This window comes from Daphnia magna, linkage group LG5 (genome assembly GCF_020631705.1).
Source record: "Daphnia magna isolate NIES linkage group LG5, ASM2063170v1.1, whole genome shotgun sequence".
NCBI classification, from domain to species: Eukaryota; Metazoa; Arthropoda; class Branchiopoda; order Diplostraca; family Daphniidae; genus Daphnia; species Daphnia magna.
This window is the reverse complement of record NC_059186.1, coordinates 334,532-354,414: the sequence shown is the minus strand read 5'-3', so window position 1 is coordinate 354,414 and position 19,883 is coordinate 334,532. Positions and strand designations below refer to the sequence as shown.

The 19,883-nt window shown below is 40.1% G+C and overlaps 7 protein-coding genes across 12 annotated transcripts; 3 read left to right on the top strand and 4 right to left on the bottom strand.

Moving 5' to 3' along the window:
* Window positions 1-680: 680 nt before the first annotated feature.
* LOC116923820 (putative aldehyde dehydrogenase family 7 member A1 homolog) lies at window positions 681-2,742 on the bottom strand. Its single transcript, XM_045174018.1, has 5 exons — window positions 2,495-2,742; window positions 2,200-2,416; window positions 1,924-2,141; window positions 1,073-1,861; window positions 681-1,009 (listed from the first exon to the last, which is right to left on the bottom strand). The coding sequence occupies exons 1-5, from the start codon at window positions 2,681-2,683 to the stop codon at window positions 797-799; spliced, it is 1,626 nt and encodes a 541-aa protein (XP_045029953.1). The 5' UTR covers window positions 2,684-2,742; the 3' UTR covers window positions 681-796.
* Window positions 2,743-2,887: 145 nt separating this feature from the next.
* LOC116923828 (ionotropic receptor 93a) lies at window positions 2,888-6,854 on the bottom strand. 3 transcript variants are annotated; one of them, XM_045174021.1, is made up of 12 exons: window positions 6,717-6,854; window positions 6,550-6,625; window positions 6,077-6,361; window positions 5,125-5,651; window positions 4,930-5,036; window positions 4,775-4,859; window positions 4,539-4,697; window positions 4,312-4,468; window positions 4,019-4,239; window positions 3,793-3,921; window positions 3,574-3,722; window positions 2,888-3,425 (listed from the first exon to the last, which is right to left on the bottom strand). In XM_045174021.1, the coding sequence occupies exons 4-12, from the start codon at window positions 5,248-5,250 to the stop codon at window positions 3,170-3,172; spliced, it is 1,389 nt and encodes a 462-aa protein (XP_045029956.1). In that variant the 5' UTR covers window positions 5,251-5,651; window positions 6,077-6,361; window positions 6,550-6,625; window positions 6,717-6,854; the 3' UTR covers window positions 2,888-3,169. The 3 variants fall into 3 exon arrangements, with proteins under 3 accessions (XP_045029956.1, XP_032786279.2, XP_032786280.2); XM_032930388.2 differs by having other exon boundaries at window positions 5,125-5,202; XM_032930389.2 differs by lacking the exons at window positions 6,077-6,361; window positions 6,550-6,625; window positions 6,717-6,854 and adding an exon at window positions 5,826-6,003 and having other exon boundaries at window positions 5,125-5,202.
* Window positions 6,763-7,356, top strand: LOC116923263 (UDP-glucuronosyltransferase 2B14-like; the record flags this gene model as incomplete). Its single annotated transcript, XM_032929731.2, is given in 2 exon segments — window positions 6,763-7,185; window positions 7,187-7,356. Coding segments are annotated over 2 exon segments (558 nt in total), but the record flags the coding sequence as incomplete, so codon positions are not given.
* A 1,886-nt stretch (window positions 7,357-9,242) lies between these two features.
* Window positions 9,243-13,653, bottom strand: LOC116923823 (ionotropic receptor 93a). Of its 4 annotated transcripts, XM_032930374.2 has the most exons (13): window positions 13,627-13,653; window positions 13,408-13,521; window positions 13,188-13,351; window positions 12,753-12,968; window positions 11,832-11,909; window positions 11,635-11,741; window positions 11,480-11,564; window positions 11,244-11,402; window positions 11,017-11,173; window positions 10,724-10,944; window positions 10,498-10,626; window positions 10,279-10,427; window positions 9,243-10,130 (listed from the first exon to the last, which is right to left on the bottom strand). In XM_032930374.2, the coding sequence occupies exons 4-13, from the start codon at window positions 12,864-12,866 to the stop codon at window positions 9,875-9,877; spliced, it is 1,455 nt and encodes a 484-aa protein (XP_032786265.2). In that variant the 5' UTR covers window positions 12,867-12,968; window positions 13,188-13,351; window positions 13,408-13,521; window positions 13,627-13,653; the 3' UTR covers window positions 9,243-9,874. The 4 variants fall into 4 exon arrangements, 3 of the variants coding, with proteins under 3 accessions (XP_032786265.2, XP_032786266.2, XP_045029954.1); XM_032930375.2 differs by lacking the exons at window positions 13,188-13,351; window positions 13,627-13,653; XM_045174019.1 differs by lacking the exons at window positions 13,188-13,351; window positions 13,408-13,521; window positions 13,627-13,653 and adding an exon at window positions 12,609-12,682 and having other exon boundaries at window positions 12,753-12,895.
* On the top strand, window positions 13,429-15,232 carry LOC116923826 (multiple inositol polyphosphate phosphatase 1). Its single transcript, XM_045174020.1, has 6 exons — window positions 13,429-13,591; window positions 13,651-14,024; window positions 14,090-14,215; window positions 14,282-14,432; window positions 14,500-14,710; window positions 14,777-15,232. Exons 1-6 carry the CDS (start codon window positions 13,429-13,431, stop codon window positions 15,153-15,155), a joined length of 1,404 nt encoding a protein of 467 aa, XP_045029955.1. The 3' UTR covers window positions 15,156-15,232.
* A 434-nt stretch (window positions 15,233-15,666) lies between these two features.
* LOC116923819 (UDP-glycosyltransferase UGT5) lies at window positions 15,667-17,672 on the top strand. Its single transcript, XM_045174017.1, has 2 exons — window positions 15,667-17,123; window positions 17,184-17,672. Exons 1-2 carry the CDS (start codon window positions 15,829-15,831, stop codon window positions 17,464-17,466), a joined length of 1,578 nt encoding a protein of 525 aa, XP_045029952.1. The 5' UTR covers window positions 15,667-15,828; the 3' UTR covers window positions 17,467-17,672.
* A 986-nt stretch (window positions 17,673-18,658) lies between these two features.
* Window positions 18,659-19,825, bottom strand: LOC116923821 (UDP-glycosyltransferase UGT5-like; the record flags this gene model as incomplete). The annotated part of the gene is made up of 1 exon (XM_045173783.1): window positions 18,659-19,825. A coding segment is annotated over one exon (1,167 nt), but the record flags the coding sequence as incomplete, so codon positions are not given.
* Between the last annotated feature and the right edge of the window lie 58 nt (window positions 19,826-19,883).

The window sequence follows — 19,883 nt, the reverse complement described above, 5'->3', positions numbered from 1 at the left end:
CGACTAAAAGGTTCCCCTATTGGCGTGGGGCCGAGCGCTATACATGGTATATACATCACAGACACACAGATAGCGATCGGCCCCGATTAGCCAAAATCGGTTAACCGCCCCACCCCGGAAAAGGGCAATCGGGGCTGAATCGGGGTGCCACTTCGTCAGCCAGGGTGGGGCGGGGCAAAAATCGAGGCTAATTCGCTTGCCCCGACGCCATTTGCAAACATTTTCACCCCGAACGCCCCGCCCCGAGCACCGAATTTCGAAACCCGATTGGCAAAATGCGCCCCGATTAGGGTCGGGGCCGATTCTTCTATATACATCAAAGACACAAATAAAATAAATTTTGTCTGATTTTGTATAAAAATTATGCTCAAACAATTTACTTGGAATTCGAAGGAACCTGAACTGTAATAGCCTCATTTGGAACGCTGATTCCCAATAACATTTTAGTTTGTTTCCTTTAATTAATACTCTTATTTGATGTGTATGATTGATTTTGATTTGACATCGATAATACATTCGGTCGGTTAATTGTCGGAGATACTACCCCGAAAAGCACTCCCCCGCAATCAGTTGACCATAAGCCGATCACTAAACTTCTGTTCTCAATAAAAAGTGCAATGTGGGTCGAATGAATGCCAAAATTTTAATCATTTAGAAGTGGGAAAGTCCTTCCATCCAAGTATTGTGTTAAATTTTTTGTATTTAATAACGCTTTACGTAATGATAACTTTTGTAGCAATTTGTAATAATAAAGCGAGTATTCATTCAATTACACTTGGCATCCAACAACAGATATTCATTCGAATTTGATGCCTTGAGCTAATGGCAAATCTTGGCCGTAATTAATTGTGCAAGTGCTGCGGCGCATGTACTGCTTCCATGAATCAGAACCCGATTCCCGTCCACCACCTGTGTGTTTCTCACCGCCAAAGGCTCCACCAATCTCTGCTCCGCTGGTTGGGATGTTGATATTGACAATGCCACAATCCGATCCTTTGGGGCCCAGCCACTGTCACATTTAAAAAATTTAATTAATACACATTATATTGTTACGTTGAGTTCTTTCGCGTACTTTAAATATCTGGCCAAGGTTTTGAGTAAACATGCTGGACGAGAGACCCTGATCAACACTATTGTTGATGGCGATAGCCTCATCCATATCTTTGCATTTAAGCACGTAGAGAATGGGAGCAAAACATTCGTTCATGACGACTGAAGCATTCGGCTTCAAACCGGTAATGATTGTAGGCTGCACGAAGAAGCCTGGACGATCAGTCATGACTTGACCCCCAAAAGCCACTTGACCACCAAGTGCAACGGCTTCTTTGATGGTTGCCGAAAATGAATCAACTGCCGCTTTGTTGTGCAGAGGACCAAGAAGGACACCGGCCTCTAGTGGATCACCCATTTTGGGCAAAAGTTGTTCGTAGGCTTTAATTAAGCCGGCCAAAACGGAGTCATAAACCTTTTCGTGCAAGATGAGACGCCGAGTGGTGGTGCATCGCTGGCCAGCAGTTCCAGCACATGCGAAGAGGGCCGCCCTGACGACTAGATCTACAGAGGCGCTCTCATCGACCAAAATGGCGTTGTTGCCACCCAATTCGAGTAGATTACGACCGAATCGGCTCTGTACGGCTACTGCTACTTGTTTGCCCACACGGGTGCTGCCAGTGAAAGATAACAGAGGTAGTCGGGGGTCGTTGGCCATTGCGCTGCCAACATCAGCCCCTCCGCAGACTAGACTGCAAATGGCGCCAGGGAGGTTGTTCTTTTCCAGCACTTGAGCCACAATTTTGGTGGTAGCAATACTGCATAATGGGGTGGATGGAGCGCCTTTCCAAACCATTGTGTTGCCACAGATCTATACGAATGCATTATTGATATAAAACGTGGAAAGATGGAAAAATTATTTATTGTACTGACCATAGAAAGAGCATTATTCCAGCCATAGACAGCCACAGGGAAGTTGAAGGCAGAAATAATGCCAATAGTTCCTAATGGATTCCACATTTCCAACAGGGTATGATTAGGTCTCTCAGATGGGATCACTTTGCCCTCAAACATCCTTGAGAGACCAACTGCATAGTCACAAATGTCTACATATTCTTGCACTTCTCCGACACCTTCAGGAAGAATTTTTCCTGCAAAAAAAAGGACAGTCTGTAGTCAGGACATCAAGAGAGCTTTGCAGAGACATACCCATTTCCATAGAGACAAGTTTTCCTAGAGGTTCCAGCTTTTCTCTCAAAGCAACTCCAATCTGCCTAACAATCTCTCCTCGTTTTGGAGCAGGAATGTCAGCCCAGGTGTTCCATGCCTTTCTGGCCTCAACAACGCAGGTGTTGTAGTCCTCAGTGTTGCCCTGAACAACTTCAGCAATGACCTCACCTGTAGCCGGTGAAATTGATTCAATCACCTAAAAACCCAGAATATGTCTATAATCAGCAAAAACATAGAAGCCAGTTAGCTAAAGGATATTGAATTGCATGGTCACCTCTCCATTGGCAAACCACTTTCCATTATAAACGCCTTTGTTATGGGATTCGAGACCAAGATCTTTGAGAAACGCATAACGTGATTGATCGATCAAGAAACTTTTGCTTGACATTCTTCTGATGTAGTGGAGATGAGTGAATCTATCAAATGACTGAAGGTTTCTGGCCAGTCTGATCGTTAGGGCCATCTCACTTATGCTTATCAACGTGAAATTCTAATAATTTCTATCTCGGCTTATAAGAACCAGTGAGTCGTCTGCTTGAACACACCGCCATCTCTTGGAATCACTAATCTTTATTCACTAGGTGGCGTATAATTAACCTTAAAAACTTAAATAACCCGTTGAATACGTTCAAATCCAATCAATCTAATAACAATTAAGAATTAACTGTTCTTTCGTGTTTACGTATAATTTTGGATGCAACAAGGGTATATAACGAGTTAAATTTAAACGGTTAAACCAGTTATTTACTCGTTGGTCTAGGACAATTTTTGGAAATAAAGCTTGTAAATTCCGGTTAATAATGCCAGTTGCCTCATACTTTCAGGCACCCGAAAGCAATTAGTCTAATGAACCACACTACTGACTGACTGAAGTGCATAAATAATCATATCGGATTTACGCTATGCAGTACGTCCAAAGAAAAGTTTGATGGAATACTTTAACATCGTATCATATGGCAGCAAACGTTTTTTTAGTTACGCGAGCAACGAGCAACTCGATCAGAAAAGCTAAAAAGGATACGAGCACTCCAGTGCCCAAAGCAGCAAAAGCCCCTGTCAAATTGGCCAGAGACAAACGGGCCAATGGTTTTTTCTTGTTTTTGTCGTTTCTGTAATTTTGATCCTCGTCGTAGCAAGGCCTAGAGTTCGCTTCAAACTGTTTTTCCCATTGCGATATCAGTCCAGTTTCGCGGAGCACCAACATTCTGTCAAACATTATAAGATCATTGGCACGGACGACGTTTGATAAAAACAAAGTTTTCGAAATGATGCAAGTGTACAATCGTGTGCTTATGCATACGATAGGGGCATGCATGCTGCCATCGATAATAGTAAATGCATTGGAAAGCCAACCCTCGATTGAATTTCTCGCTGTAAGTGCTCCTTTTCCTTAATGCCCATCCTGTAGGCCGGCTTGCTTCTCCCACCTTCATGATAGTTGTTTTGCACTGACCAGTCCGGTTGTATTCATCTTTGATGATCTCTTTCAAAGCCAAAAGGCCCTGTCCAGACAATGTCAGCGTATACAAGTATTCAAATTAAGAAACATCGCGAATCGCCAGATGTAAATACCTCGATATAAGCGTGCTGATGTGGCAGCGAAGTCACCATCTGCACGCATTGACGACTGGAATTGCATCTCAACTTGGGATTGGCCCGCAATTTGTCGCCAAACGCCTTAAACAATCCTTTATCTGCAGTCTATAAGAAAAAGACAGTTAACTTCGAAGAAGCTCCAGGAATTTGAAATGCATCACTATTATCTACTAGCGTTCATTTCCATCATTCATGTACCAACCAAAAAAAGAATATCTACTCCTTTGTTTTTAACGAGAACCGGGAAGATGTTAGGATCATAAGCCGCGTCTTCCATAGAGTTCAGAAGGGGCAGGGAGTAAGGCGTAACCAACAAATAAGAGGTGAGGACGCCATTGTAGACATTGAGGAGGACCAAAGTGAGTAAACACCAAGCTCCAACAACTAGCCGAATCGGCGTCAGTTTGGACGAAATGTACCCTCCTATCAAGAAAACGAGCATTAACTTTTATTTGTTTTGTGGTATGTACAAAGAAAAAACATCTAATAGATTACCTTGATTAAGTAAAGTCACTACTACGTACATATAAATACTTTCAGTTGCTAATATATCGGAAGGTTGAATGGATTGTTTCACCGATTTTAGGTACCGATTCAGACACAGCAGAGTGACAATGAAACCCGTCGACGCAGCACCTAATGCCACCCACACCTATATGTAAAATAAAAACAATTTAAAAAATTGGGGATGTACGAAAGATATGCAACGACTAATGACTTACCCAAGGCTGAAATGGTTTAATGACGGCGTTGACGTTGTTCAAAACTTCTGGTAGCGGCAATAAAATGACAATTTCAGCGTAAAACCACGGATGCAGTAATTCTAATTTCTTCAAACGATCTTGAGAGTGGACCATAACTGCCAAAATCACGTCGCATTCCTATTGTTATAATTTGCATTTACATATCTGCTTTTAGTTTTTTAAAGAATGAATCCATGGGTAGGTGTTGTACGTACACCTTTCACCGCGTAACTAATGAGCCCAGGTAGATGAGGTCCCGAGTCTTCCAGGCTAGTGGCATTCGAGTCCAACACCGAATAGCTACAATTGAAATAAAGCACCGTATTTAAATTATGCCCATATATATAATATAGAGAATAGTATTTATTACTCAAAGTTGTATCGAACAGAGAGCCAGTCGAGCATTAAAGGTGCAACACCTTCCAAACGGATCAAGTGGCCAGTCGAATTCCTGTGCACTTTCACTGATATCGAAAACTTTAAATTATTAAAAAAAACGTTATTCATTAGAAAAATACACATTAACCGATTCGGATGCCAATTGTTAAGATGTTTTGCTAAATACCTCTACTGCCATGACCACAAGGTGATCTTTCTGGAGCGGCGTGACATCCGTCTTCATCACTGAAGTTGGTTGACAAAGCTGAAAATAAACAGTTGTCAACACCAACGATAACCATTTTAGTGACATAATTTGTAGTCTCCTTTATTGTTCTACTAGAGGTTAAAAAACGAGTTCCTGTTTACGCGACAGTAAAAAAAAAATTCCCTTTTCATCCGACGAAGAATTTCAATTAACAACACTCAATGCCCTTCATTCGCTTGCTAGTTCTGGCCTCGAACTGTCTAACGTATTTCTACGCGTTTATATATACCTTACAAGTTCATTTGTCTCTGCGTGAAAGGCAAGGAAAATTGAATGCAAACTTCAATCGATTCGATATCGCAATTGACTTGGGATTTGAAATGAAAACTCCTGGAACACGACTGTCAATGTACGATGAAATAATATACAGCGTGACTCCAACTGTCTATCTTCGTTAGAAAATATGACAGCCTCGTTGCATCCTTAACCCTCCTCCTTTCTCCTTCCTACAAAACCCCAAAGAATAATTAAACATCTCATGTAAAACAGCTTCTGTCGGCTTTACAGATCACTGGGAATGCTTCAGATGAAGGGTGGTATTTTAATATTTAATTTTGATAGCGTAGCACGGATGTTTAACTGACAGTAGCTTTACGGTGACATGGCAACCGACTTCGTACATTTCAAAAAATGGAAAACCCTCTGCGACTACTCCGACATTAAGCATTTTCGGAAAACTCGAATTCATTCAAATTAAAACAATTTTTTACGATGAACTATAACTTTCGTTTTTACGACTCGTATACGCAATCAAATGAAAATATTCTCATCTTGCATATATAGTTTTGTTAAGATAACCTATACATAGTCGAATGTACGATAAGCGATGACGCTGTTCAAGACGACCTATTAAAAATTTTCAGTTACTTACCGGCAAAAGGGCGTAGTTGTCAACGAGATGTGTGCGTGAACGCTGCGTGTTCTTGCCCTTATCGTCTTGTGATCCGGCACGTGAATGGCACTATTTGTTTCCACACTCATCCATTGGCATTTGGATAACACACAACCAGTCTGCATGTAGCCTACGCACAGATATGGCGACGTGTATTAAAGTGCATATTGCACCACCATTTAACATGTCGATTCAAATCAACTCAGCTGGCGAGGTCGTTCAAATGTGGTTCTTTAACCCGCTATCCTCGTAACGATCCCGAACCTGGAAATGAAGAATAGCGGGAAACAGATAACACAATTATATTCAAGAACGTGAAATGGAACTCAATGCTCTGACGCAACAGATGTCCTGTGACGCTGTCATTCAAAAATACGAAACAACTTCTTCCTTTTCTTCTCAATACTTTAAAAAGTGCAAGTTGTACGTCAACGTTCGGTTGACCCACCTACCTTGTTTCTAAATTCACTGCCGCCGTCAAGCCAATTATAGAAACGTGTGATTTGGACGCCATCTGCAAAAATCCACCTGCTTATTTTTAATTGAATTGACAATTTAAAAAAGAATCAAATCAAAATTATGCTCTATCGAAACGAAATAAATTTTTTTTTTATCTCACGTTAACTAGAAGATTGGCATCAATCAGGTATGAAAGTTAGATCTGACTTGGAACTGGTTGGCCAACATCATCAGCTGTTGTTCAAGTCGGTGGACTGTACTGTGTTCCGCCAAAAGCCTTACCGTATGAACTAGAGTCTTTTGTCAACGATTCCGGGGATGCTGGATTCATCCTCGTCAGTTTCGGTTCTATTATGAAAGGAGAAGAAATATCAGATGGTATACGACGTTTTTTGCTGTCGACTTTTGCCAAGTTAACACATAGAGTTGTCATGAAATGGGAAAATGAAAGTAAATTCGGACGTGATGAAATAATTCCACATAAAGTTAAACTGTTACATTGGCTACCTCACCAAGATCTTCTTGGTCAACCAAAGATCAAATTATTCATCAATCATGGTGGACTGAACAGCAAACAAGAAGCTATTTATCACGGCGTTCCCTTCATTGCTCTGCCCATCTTTGCACATTCAACCCGTCCAGAAGGTTCGAGACGATGGCTACGCCATTTTGCTCGATTGGGAAAATTTAGAGAAAAATATTTTATTTTATTCTATTCAATTGGCGCTCTCCGAGCCGAGTTTTTTTTGTGAAAACTATCAATAAAGACTTTTTAAAAGAAAATATTAATTACTTTTAGGTTTGCCTCAAGGATGAAAGAAGTTTCAACGTCGATGCAGGAGAGCACGACCAGAGAGACAAACCTTTGGATCGGGCCGTCTATTGGATCGAATACTGGATACGTCACCACGGGGCGTTCCATTGCGTAGTTCTTTTTGTGAATTTTCCCTACCTCAATGAGGTTTTTCGGACGTGTTGCTCTTCATCCTTGTCTTTATCTTCTCAATGGTTCACGTTGTATTCCGACTTTGTCAATGTTTTGCATCGTGTGTCATGTACTCAAACAGCGTTGCCGAAAAAGACGAGTGAGACCAAATTTATCATGAATTTATTTCTACGATTAAATGTTTTATGTATTACGTAAATAAAATTTTCGTTATTTTTGTTTAATTTAACGTAGGTTTTGTGGTGAATAATCTCATTTTTCATAGTTACAAATATTTAATATTATCATGCAACAGCGTCTGTGTTATAAATTTTTTGAGTTGGTTTTCACTGAGATAATCGAATGCTTAATTGCGGTTATAACCAAGTAAAGACAATTACCTTTAACTCGACTGCAGTTTGCTAAGCTTCAACGGTAGAAAACAAAGGTAGAACCATCACAGGTTACATTGGTTGAAGATAACCTCAGGTGACTACCAAACATAAAGCACGAGACAACGTGTATTTTCATGGCATAGCCAACGGCCAAACCAAGTATAGCAATCGTGTATGGAACCATTTTAGTGCATGCAAACGTGTGCTCCACCCAAACACGGCAACGGTAAGTGCTGCGTTCAGAAAAAATAGTTTGACTTTGGAGAAAAAAAATCCGCCAATAGCATTTAACTCATAAACGGGTCATGTCAGTTTGTTTTTCGGCTCATTATGCACAAGATTTCATGGTCGTGTAAAAAAAGACCGAACTGCAAAGACGAAATATAAAATAACTCGCCAATAGACAAACGATAAAAAGGATAAAAGTCACATCGAGAAAACCTCGTTGGCAGAGCCAAATTGTGCGTGACGCTGTACGTAAATGAGGTGCACCCTGATACCGAATTACATACTCTATCCAATAGATGGCTCTGTCCAGTGGATAATCAGTCGCGAATCAAAGCCGAAACTTGATGTATCTTTTCTTTATACGTGAACCTTACTAATTAATGTATGTTTGAATTATTGATAAGACAAGGGAGCTACCTCGGATCTTTGAGAATGATTTGAATGGAGTTAAACACAATATCTTCTTTCAGATTGCCTCAATCAGGTCGAATGGCGTAGATGTCGTCCTAAACCTTCTGAACATTGATTAGCTGGTCAGCATAGATGGGTAGACCGATGACGGGAATGCCATGAAAAACTGCTTCTTGATTACTAAAAAGGCCATCGTATGCAATGAATGATGGACTTTGGAATGGCCGAGGAGATCTTGTTGTGGTAACCAAGGTAACAGCCTAACATTACATGGAATCATTTCATTCTTGATGCCCATAATTTCTTCTCATATCCAAATGGGAAACGTAGTTACCGCCAGACAAAAGTAGATAGGAAAATGCGTTGCACGTTAATCGGAATATCGATTCCTTTCCAAATGAAACCGAAACTAACAATGATGAACCCAGTTTCGCCTGAATTATTGACAAATGACTCCAATTCGTGTGGTTGCGGTTCACGAGGAACGCAATGCAGCCCGCAATCATTCGAAATTTCTTCGACCATGTTTCCATTTGTTTCGTGTTTGTAAGCTGGCGAAAAATGGGATCTTGGTAAATAACTTACAGTCGATTGGCCATGTTGAAAAAGAGATGAAGAATTTTTTTTTTTTTTAATCAGATCATAGAAACCAGTGAGCTGAAGTAAATTGAATTGCTTGGTTACATCTCCATTGGCAAACCACTTTCCAAAATAAACGCCTTAGTTATGGGATTCGAGACCAAGATCTTTGAGAAACGCATAACGTGATTGATCGATCAAGAAACTTTTGCTTGACATTCTTCTGATGTAGTGGAGATGAGTGAATCTATCAAATGACTGAAGGTTTCTGGCCAGTCTGATCGTTAGGGCCATCTCACTTATGCTTATCAACGTGAAATTCTAATAATTTCTATCTCGGCATATAAGAACCAGTGAGTCGTCTGCTTGAACACACCGCCATCTCTTGGAATCACTAATCTTTATTCACTAGGTGGCGTATAGTTAATCTTAAAAACTTAAGTAACTCGTTTAATATGTTCAAATCAAATCAATCTAATAAAAATTAAGAATTAACTGTTCTTTCGTGTTTACGTATAATTTTGGATGAAACAAGGGTATATAACGAGTTACATTTAAACGGTTAAACCAGTTATTTACTCGTTGGTCTAAGATTATTTTTGGAAATAAAGCTTGTAAATTCCGGTTAATAATGCCAGTTGCCTCATACTTTCAGGCATCCGAAAGCAATTAGTCTAATGTGCCACACTACTGACTGACTGAAGTGCATAAATATTCATATTGGATGTACGCTATGCAGTACGTCCAAAGAATAGTTTGATGGAATACTTTAACATCGTATCATATGGCAGCAAACGTTTTTTTAGTTACGCGAGCGACGAGCAACTCGATCAGAAACGCTAAAAAGGATACGAGCACTCCAGTGCCCAAAGCAGCAAAAGCCCCTGTCAAATTGGCCAGAGACAAACGGGCCAATGGTTTTTTCTTGTTTTTGTCGTTTCTGTAGTTTTGATCCTCGTCGAAGCAAGGCCTAGAGTTCGCTTCAAACTGTTTTTCCCATTGCGAAATCAGTCCAGTTTCGCGGAGCACCAACATTCTGTCAAACATTATAAGATCATTGGCACGGATGACGTTTGATAAAAACAAAGTTTTCGAAATGATGCAAGTGTACAATCGTGTTTTTATGCATACGATAGGGGCATGCATGCTGCCATCGATAATAGTAAATGCATTAGACAGCCAACCCTCGATTGAATTTCTCGCTGTAAGTGCTCCTTTTCCTTAATGCCCATCCTGTAGGCCGGCTTGCTTCTCCCAGCTTCATGATAGTGGTTTTGCACTGACCAGTCCGGTTGTATTCATCTTTGATGATCTCTTTCAAAGCCAAAAAGTCCTGTCCAGACAATGTCAGCGTATATAAGTATTCAAATTAAGAAACATCGCGAACCGCCAGATGTAAATACCTCGATATAAGCGTGCTGATGTGGCAGCGAAGTCACCATCTGCACGCATTGACGACTGGAATTGCATCTCAACTTGGGATTGGCCCGTAATTTGTCGCCAAACGCCTTGAACAATCCTTTATCTGCAGTCTTTAAGAAAAAGACAGTTAACTTCGAAGAAGCTCGAGGAATTTGAAATGCATCACTATTATCTACTAGCGTTCATTTCAATCATTCTGGTACCAACCGAAAAAAGAATATCTCCTGCTTGGTTTTTAACGAGAACCGGGCGGACATTAGGATCATAAGCCGCGTCTTCCGTAGAGTCCATGAGTGGCAGTGAGTAAGGCGTAACCATCAAATAAGAGGTGAGGACGCCATTGTAGACATTGAGGAGGACCAAAGTGAGTAAACACCAAGCTCCAACAACTAGCCGAATCGGCGTCAGTTTGGACGAAATGTACCCTCCTATCAAGAAAACAAGCATTAACTTTTATTTGTTTTGTGGTATGTACAAAGAAAAAACATCTAATAGATTACCTTGATTAAGTAAAGTCGCTACTACGTACATATAAATACTTTCAGTTGCTAATATATCGGAAGGTTGAATGGATTGTTTCACCGATTTGAGGTACCGATTCAAACACAGCAGAGTGACAATGAAAGCCGTCGACGCAGCACCTAATGCCACCCACACCTATATGTAAAATTAAAACAATAAAAAAAAATGGGTATGTACGAAAGATTTGAAACGGTTAATGACTTACCCAAGGCTGAAATGGTTTAATGACGGCGTTGACGTTGTTCAAAACTTCTGGTACCGGCAATAAAATGGCAATTTCAGCGTAAAACCACGGATGCACTAATTCTAATTTCTTCAAACGGTTTTGAGAGTGGACCATAACTGCCATAATAACGTCACATTCCTAGTGTTATAATTTACATTTACATATCTGCTATTAGTTTTTTAAAGAATGAATCCATGGGTAGGTGTTGTACGTACACCTTTCACCGCATAACTAATGAGCCCAGGTAGATGAGGTCCCGAGTCTTCCAGGCTAGTGGCATTCGAGTCCAACACCGAATAGCTACAATTGAATCAAAGCACCATATTTAAATTCTGTTCATGATTATAGTACATAGAATAGTATTTATTACTCAAAGTTGTATCGAACAGAGAGCCAGTCGAGCATTAAAGGTGCAACACCTTCCAAACGGATCAAGTGGCCAGTCGAATTCCTGTGCACTTTCACTGATATCGAAAACTTTAAATTAAAAAAAAAAAAACGTTAGTCATTAGAAAAATACACATTATCCAATTCGAATGCCAATTGTTAAGACTTTGCTAAATATACCTCTACTGCCATGACCACAAGGTGATCTTTCTGGAGCGGCGTGACATCCGTCTTCATCACTGAAGTTGGTTGACAAAGCTGAAAATAAACAGTTGTCAACACCAACGATAACCATTTTAGTGACATAATTTGTAGTCTCCCTTATTGTTCTACTAGAGGTTAAAAAACGAGTTCCTGTTTACGCGACAGTAAAAAAAAATTCCCTTTTCATCCGACGAAGAATTTCAATTAACAACACTCAATGCCCTTCATTCGCATGCTAGTTCTGGCCTCGAACTGTCTAACGTATTGCTACGCGTTTATATATACCTTACAAGTTCATTTGTCTCTGCGTGAAAGGCAAGGGAAATTGAATATCGCAATTGACTTGGGATTTGAAATGAAAACTCCTGGAACACGACTGTCAATGTACGATGAAATAATATACAGTGTGACTCCAACTGTCTATCTTCGTTAGAAAATGTGACAGCCTCATTGCATCCTTAACCCTCCTCCTTTCTCCTACAAAACTCCAAAGAATAATTAACCATCTCATGTAAAACAGCTTCTGTCGGCTTTACAGATCACTGGGAATGCTTCAGATGAAGGGTGGTATTTAAATATTTAATTTTGATAGGGTAGCACGGATGTTTAACTGACAGTAGCTTTACGGTGACATGGCAACCGATTTCGTACATTTCTAAAAATGGAAAACCCTCTGCGACTACTCCGACATAAAGCATTTTCGGAAAACTCGAATTCATTCAAATTAAAACAATTTTTTACGACGTACTATACCTTTCGTTTTTACGACTCGTATACGCAATCAAATGAAAATATTCTCGTCTTGCATATAGTTTTGTTAAGATAACCTACATAGTCGAATGTACGATAAGCGATGACGCTGTTCAAGACGACCTATTGAAAATTTCAATTACTTACCGGCAAAAGGGCGTGGTTGTCAACGAGAGGTGTGCGTGAACGCTGCGTGTTCTTGCCCTTATCGTCTTGTGAGCCAGCACGTGGATGGCACAATTTGTTTCTACACTTATCCATTGGCGTTTGGATATCACACAATCAGTCTGCATGTACGCACAGATATGGCCATGTGTGTAGTAAACTCCGTATTGCACCACCATTTAAGCTGTATCCACACTTCTATATCACAAAATGGACTTGAATAAACATTGAAATTTGGACTGGTTAACTTTCCACATTGAGTACAATTACATCACCCAAGGCTAGTTGATTGTACAGATATAATAGTAATCTTTTAAATCTTCCAAAGGCAATTGCGTGCCAGACAAAAAAATTGAATTTTAAGATAAATGGCATTACAATAGCTAATGTTGAGAGACCTATATAAAGGCAGCCTACCCAACAAGGTCTTTAGATTATTGCTTCTGTAGGCTTTGTCTCTGATTCACTTGGACAATTTACAGGTAAGCACATTGTATCACCGTGTCTTGTCTACCACTGCCATCTTCCTTTGCCTTTTTAGCTAAGACGAAATGGTATACCAGTAGGCTCGGTAAAAGCAACTGTGAAAGATACTTAAACATATGTATAGCTAATAGATTATGAAATATTGAATTACCTCTGATTATGCAGCTTGAGAATGTTCGCGGTGAAAGTAGCTGTGGTTGCTGTTTTGGCGATCGTCTGCGTCTCGGCAGAAACATCTTGCTATGCAGATATTGCCAATCCAAACCTATACTTTGCCACCAAGACGTCGTACAAATTCATCAAAAACACCAACACCGATGAAATCACTCTACCCGGTAATTAATTAAACCTTTAATTAAGCTACGATTACTTGAACACGTCGATTCAAACTCAGGTTGCGAGGCCGTTCAAATGTGGCTCTTTTCCCGCCACGGTACCCGCTATCCTCGTAACGATCCCGAACCCGGAGGCGAAGACTTTCGGCAAACAGCTGACGGCAACATTCAATCACGTGAAATGGAACTCGATGCTCTGACGCAACAGATGCCCATCCTCCGTGACGCTGTCGTTCAAAATCACGAAAGCGGACGAGGCGAATTGTGCGCTGAAGATGTGCAAAATCTTCGAGGTTGGACCATCGACATCCCACCGGAATTGGAAGAGAAATTGGCACCCGCCGGCGAAGAAGAAATGCACGATATTGGCGATCGTTACACTGCCCGTTTGCCCGGCTTGCTGGACCATTCCTATAAAGACGGTGATTACACGGTAGGTCGTAAAGTTGATTACGTCTCTTAAAAATTACAACTTAAATTTTGAATTTGGTTTCGCAGTTCCGTTTCACGACGGCCAGTCGAGCTGAAAAGAGTTGCCATCATTTCGCCAAAGGTGTGTGGGGTAATAGCGAAGAAGACACTATCGTTTATCCTGAACCAATTGAAAACGATCCACTTATCAGGGTAATTATATAGAGATTAAAAATTAAATTCGGACAATGACGATTATTACCTGTGTGGGTGATTTAGTTTTACAAAGTGTGCACCAAATGGACGAACGAAGTAGACAACAACACAGCGTCTCGCGTCGAATGGCAGAAATTCATCGACGGGCCGGAAGTTGCCGCCACAGTGGCCGCCGTTTCTAAGCGTCTCGGTTTCGTTGTTCCGCTCTCTTACGGTACATGCAAAATATTCAAATCATGTTTAAAACATATTCAATAAGGATATTTTGAATTGTCTACTAGATCAAGTGTCGTTGACTTACACAATGTGCCGTTACGATAAAGCCCTTTATTATGGCCAGCTATCGCCGTGGTGCGCTGCTTTCTCCAATTCCGATTTGCTCGTTCTCGAGTACGTGGATGATCTTCTTTACTATTACAAGGACGGCTATGGTTTTGAAATTAACTGGATGCAAGCCTGTAATCCCGTCGTCGATGTTGCCAACTATTTCAAGTAATTAGTCCCTCATTTCTAAATTCGGTAGTTCTCACCTAATTTGTTTAAAAAATTAAATTTTAGTTCAATTGTGACTGGAGCTACCAACAAACCGTACGGCATCTTTTATTTCTCGCATTCGGGAGCCATGGCTAAACTTCTAGCTCGTTGGGGACTGTATAATGACACGATAGTGCCTACGGCGTCCAACTTTGCATTCCAATCGGGACGTCAATGGAGCACGTCGCGTATGCAAAACTTTGGCGTCAACATGGTCTTTGTTTTGTTCCGCTGCGAACTCAATACTTACAAAGTGCAGTTGTACGTCAACGAGCGGTTGACTCACCTGCCCGGCTGCGCCCAAGACACCTGCCTCTTTTCCGAATTCGCTGCCATCGTCAAGCCAATTATAGAAACGTGTGATTTGGACGCCATCTGCGAAAATCCACCTGCTTATTTTTAATTGAATTGACCAATTAAAAATGAATCAAATCAAAATTATGCACTATTGGAATAAAATACATTTTGTTTTATCTCATAGAAGACTGGCATGTATGACAGTCAAAGAAAGAGGGAATCAACTGTTTAAAGGGTTACATCAGACGTGGAATCTTGTCCCCTTTGGCCAACTTCTGGCATTGTAGTCAAATCAGGTGGAATGATCTAACCGAAGCTTTGCTTAAACCAAGTATCTTTTTTCTTGAGGAATTCAGACTGAGGCTTTCAAGTCGTCCATGCTGAAAAACAAAAAGCATTTCCTTGTTGTTGATCATGCAAAAGAATTTTAGCAATTTTACAATATCAAAGAATCTTTTATGCTGAAGCCAAACTTGGTAAAACAGCTAGATCCCGTATTGTAACCATCAATCATTCAAATCTTGACGAGCGTACGGAGTCAAAGCACCCACACACACACGAACATTCCTTTCGCCTTCATCAGAGTCTTCTAGTTGACGTAACACTAGGCATCGCAGTCTAGAGTTTCAATCAGTCCCAGACTATCCTTCGTCCAATCCACTCGTCTAGTGTTATGCATTTGGTGTTTAACTTTCCAATCTCCTGCCGTTTTACCGTTAAGCTTTTTTCCTCGCCATTTTGGATACACGCCCAAAAATCCACTTTCACCGACAAAAACGATGATTACTTATCCCAAATTCATCCTTTTGTTGATGGCTGGTCTAACAATTTCGACTTGCACATCTCACGAAATTCTCATTTTGTCCCCCATCACAACACCGAGCCACACCAACGTGTTGACTCCGTTGGTCATCACGTTGGCCAATCGTGGCCATCAAGTTACTTATTGGAATGGATTAAAACCTTCGTTGACTTTAAATTCGACTCTTAATTTGCGGATGCTTTACTCACCGAATTTGCAACGGATAAACAGCGATCATCGAATCGGATTCAACGATCGAAAAAGTCCTTTCCGCCTTCTGATGGACATTCCAAAACGAATGGTGACTTATTGCACGGCCGTTTTCCAGGATCCTGTTTTCCATCAGTTGATGAAATCTAAAGAACGATACGATCTGCTGATCATCGAAGGCGTTTTTAATGAATGCTCGTTAATCTTAGCCGAAATTCTAGACACACCTTTCATTTATTTCAACTGCATGTCACCTCCGCCATGGCTGCTGTACGCTGTGGGTTCGCCATTGTCTTTCGATCAGTTCCCTCATCCTGGATTCAGTTACACCGACGAAATGAATTTGTGGCAGAGAACGTCGAATTCTGTCATTGGCGTCATGGTCGTCTATTTTCATCGATGGTACGTCATGTCCATCGTCGATCACCTGGCGGCCGAAATGTTTGGAAGAGGAAATTTGACCTCCGTCGTGGAAACACAGGATCGCTATTTAAGTCTATTGATGACCAATATTCATTTTAGCATTAATTACCAGCTACCAACATCACCAGCTGTTGTCCAAGTCGGTGGACTGTACTGTGTTCCGCCAAAAGCCTTACCGGATGAACTAGAGTCTTTTGTCAACGATTCCGGCGATGCTGGATTCATCCTCGTCAGTTTCGGTTCCATTTTGAAAGGGGCAGAAATGTCAGATGGTATACGACGTCTTTTGCTGTCTACTTTCGCCAGGTTAACACAAAGAGTCGTCATGAAATGGGAAAATGAAAGTAAATTCGGACGTGATGAAATAATTCCACCAAATGTTAAACTGTTACCTTGGCTACCTCAACAAGATCTTCTTGGTCACCCCAAGATCAAATTATTCATCAATCATGGTGGATTGAATAGTAAACAAGAAGCTGTTTATCACAGCGTTCCTTTCATTGCTCTGCCCGTCTTTGCCGATCAACCCATCAATGCCCAGAAGGCTCGAGACGATGGCTACGCCATTTTGCTCGATTGGGACAATTTAAGTGAAGACATTTTATTTGATTCTATTCAACTGATGCTCTTCGATCCAAGGTTTGTTTTCGGAAATGATCAATCAAGTTTCTTTTTAAAGAATATTTTAATTACTTCTAGGTTTGCCTCGCGAATGAAACAAGTTTCAACGTTGATGCATGACCAGAGAGACAAACCCTTGGATCGGGCCGTCTATTGGATCGAATACGTGATACGTCACAAGGGGGCGTCACATTTGCGTAGCTCTTCTCGTAAACTTTCCTTATACCAACGAGGTTTTTTGGACGTGATGCTCGTCGTCCTCGTTTTTACCTTCTCAATGGTTTACGTTGTATTCCGACTCTGGCGATGTTTTGCATCGTGTGTCATGTACTCAACCAGCGCTGCCAAAAAAGACGAATGAGATTTATGTTTATGCAACAAACAAACAAAAATTGACAAAACAGTTTTGCATTATTTTATTTTATTAATGCAAAATTAGTAATGCAGAATCTCATTTTTCACTGATTTACAAATATTTAAGAATAGCATGCAACAGCGTCTGTGTCATACATTTTTCGATTCCTTTGTCATGAAGATAATCAATAAAGATAATGACGTTTTATTCAACTGCAATATCATAAACTTTAAGTTAAGTAACGGTAGACAAAAAAGCAGCAGCTTCAAAGATTTTACTAAAAGATAACCATAACCTCAGGCAACTACCCGTACATAATACATTAGAAGATGTAGTATTCTCATGGCATTGCCGATGGCCAACCCAAGAATGGCAATCTCGTGTATGCAACCTTGGGACGTGCTAACGTTCTCCATACAAACACGGCAAACGGTAAGTGTTTCGTTTCTGAAAAAGATTATTTTGGCTTTGAAGGAAAAAAGAGGCAGAAAGTTTCCCTTTTTATTATGCGTTAGCTAATAAGTCAACCCTATTTTAAAAACCTTGGGCTGGTCAGCCATAACGAATAGCTCGTCTAGAGTCTAGACCATGCAGTTGAATAACCGTGTCTACTACGTCAACGATGGTTAAAATTTTTATGTCTTTTTAACCAACTTTCTGGCACTGATCGTTGATAATGGTGCCATACAATCGTGCATTTCCGAGAAAAGTTTTTTCTTTGAATTTATTGCATTGCTGTCTGAATTCGTTTTGAGAAAAAAAAAAATTCCATCCATAGCATCTGACTCATAAACGGGTCACGTCAGTTTCTTTTTCGGCTCATTATGCACAAAAGATTTCATCGTCGTGAAGACAAAGACCGAACGACAAAGACGAAAAAAAAAAAACACCCCAAAAAAAAAAAAAAAAAAAAAAAAAAAACAACAAAAAAAAACCCTTTTTGAAAAAAAAAAATTTTTTGGGCACCAAAAAAAAAAAGATTCCCCTCCTAAAAAAAAAAAAAAAAAAAAAAAAAAAAAATTTTTCTTTTAATATAATTATTTTTTTGTCCACAAAAAAAAAAAAATTATTTTTTTTTTTTTTTTTTTAAAAAAAAAAAAAAAAAAAAAAATAATAAAAAATTTTAAAAAAAAAAAAAAAAAAAAAAAAAATAAAAAAAAAAAAAAAAAAAAAAAAAAAAAAATTTTTTTTTTTAATTTTAAAAAAATCGAATGGCGTAGCCGTCGTCCAGAGCCTTTTGAGCATTGATTGGCTGGTCGGCAAAGACGGGTAGAACGATGAGGGGAACGCCATGAAAAACTGCTTCTTGATTGCTGAAAAGGCCACCGTGTGTGATGAATAGACGGACCTTGGAATGGCCGAGAAGATCTTGTTGGTGTAACCAAGGTAACAGTCTAATATTAGATGGAATCCTTTCGTCCTTGATGCCGATAGTTTCTTCCCATTTCCATAGGACACGTTGTGACAGGCGGGCAAAAGTAGATAGGAAAATGCGACGCACGTTATTCGGAATATCGACTCCTTTCAAAATGGAATCGAAACTAACAATGATGAATCCAGCATCACCAGAAGCATCAATGAATGATTCCAATTCGTGTGGTAGCGGTTCAGGTGGAACGCAATGCAGTCCGCCTCCTTCAATAACTGCCGAAGATGTTGGTAGCTGGTAATTTATACTGAAATGAGTATTAGTAATCAATAAACTCAAATAACGACTTTCAATCTCATCGATGGTTGTCAGATTGTCTCCCAGCATGTCACGAGCGACGCGATCGACGACAGACATCGTAAACCAATGACGAAAATACAGGACCACTAGGCTGGAAATCGTATTGAATGTACGCTGAAAAAGGTTCATCTCATCTGTAAAACTGAGTCCAGGATTAGGGAAATGATCGAGGGCCAGAGGTGAACCCAAAATGTCCAACAGCCAAGGCGTCGGTGCTATGCCGTTCGTGTAAATGAGCGGGGCGTCGAGGATCCGAATCAATGGTAAAACACAATCATTCAAAATTGCTTCGACTATAATTAAATCGTATCTTTCTTTGGTGTTCATCAGCTGGTGGAAGATGGGATCCTGGTAAATTGATTTGCAAAAGATTTCCAGTCGATTGGCCATGTTGAAAAAGAGAAGAAATTGATTGTTTTGATCGTGAAATTTTACTTGATGGTCCAAGTTGAATTTCTCCAATTGCGGTGAATATAACAGACTTAAATTAATCTTTTGATTTCTGTTTCGTAGGGCACTTTCATTCTGTGGTTTCAATCCATTCCAAAATGTGACGGAATGGCCACGATCCGCCAGCGCGTTCACAACCCGTTTGAAGAAATTGCTGTGACTGGGCGCAGTGAATGGAGAAAAAAAAAAAATTAAAAAAAATTTCCCCCTTTTTTTTGTAAAAAAAAAAAAAAAAAAAAAAAAA

Bases quoted from the DNA above. Each gene is read 5' to 3' on its own strand.
- LOC116923819 (XM_045174017.1), top strand. From the start codon at position 15,829: ATGATTACTTATCCCAAATTCATCCTTTTGTTGATGGCTGGTCTAACA. The intron at 17,124-17,183 runs GTTTGTTTTCGG...AATTACTTCTAG, and splicing joins CTGATGCTCTTCGATCCAAG to GTTTGCCTCGCGAATGAAAC.
- LOC116923823 (XM_032930374.2), bottom strand. From the start codon at position 12,866: ATGGATAAGTGTAGAAACAAATTGTGCCATCCACGTGCTGGCTCACAA. The intron at 11,174-11,243 runs GTAAGTCATTAA...TTTTACATATAG, and splicing joins TTAAACCATTTCAGCCTTGG to GTGTGGGTGGCATTAGGTGC. The intron at 10,627-10,723 runs GTTGGTACCAGA...TTTTTCTTAAAG, and splicing joins CAGGAGATATTCTTTTTTCG to ACTGCAGATAAAGGATTGTT.
- LOC116923828 (XM_045174021.1), bottom strand. From the start codon at position 5,250: ATGTCACTAAAATGGTTATCGTTGGTGTTGACAACTGTTTATTTTCAG. The intron at 4,860-4,929 runs GTAATAAATACT...TTTCAATTGTAG, and splicing joins TCTGTTCGATACAACTTTGA to CTATTCGGTGTTGGACTCGA. The intron at 3,426-3,573 runs GTTGGCTTTCCA...AATGTTTGACAG, and splicing joins AGCGAGAAATTCAATCGAGG to AATGTTGGTGCTCCGCGAAA.
- LOC116923820 (XM_045174018.1), bottom strand. From the start codon at position 2,683: ATGGCCCTAACGATCAGACTGGCCAGAAACCTTCAGTCATTTGATAGA. The intron at 1,862-1,923 runs GTCAGTACAATA...GCATTCGTATAG, and splicing joins GGAATAATGCTCTTTCTATG to ATCTGTGGCAACACAATGGT. The intron at 1,010-1,072 runs GTACGCGAAAGA...TAAATGTGACAG, and splicing joins ACCTTGGCCAGATATTTAAA to TGGCTGGGCCCCAAAGGATC.
- LOC116923826 (XM_045174020.1), top strand. From the start codon at position 13,429: ATGTTCGCGGTGAAAGTAGCTGTGGTTGCTGTTTTGGCGATCGTCTGC. The intron at 13,592-13,650 runs GTAATTAATTAA...ATTCAAACTCAG, and splicing joins CGATGAAATCACTCTACCCG to GTTGCGAGGCCGTTCAAATG. The intron at 14,216-14,281 runs GTAATTATATAG...TGGGTGATTTAG, and splicing joins AAAACGATCCACTTATCAGG to TTTTACAAAGTGTGCACCAA.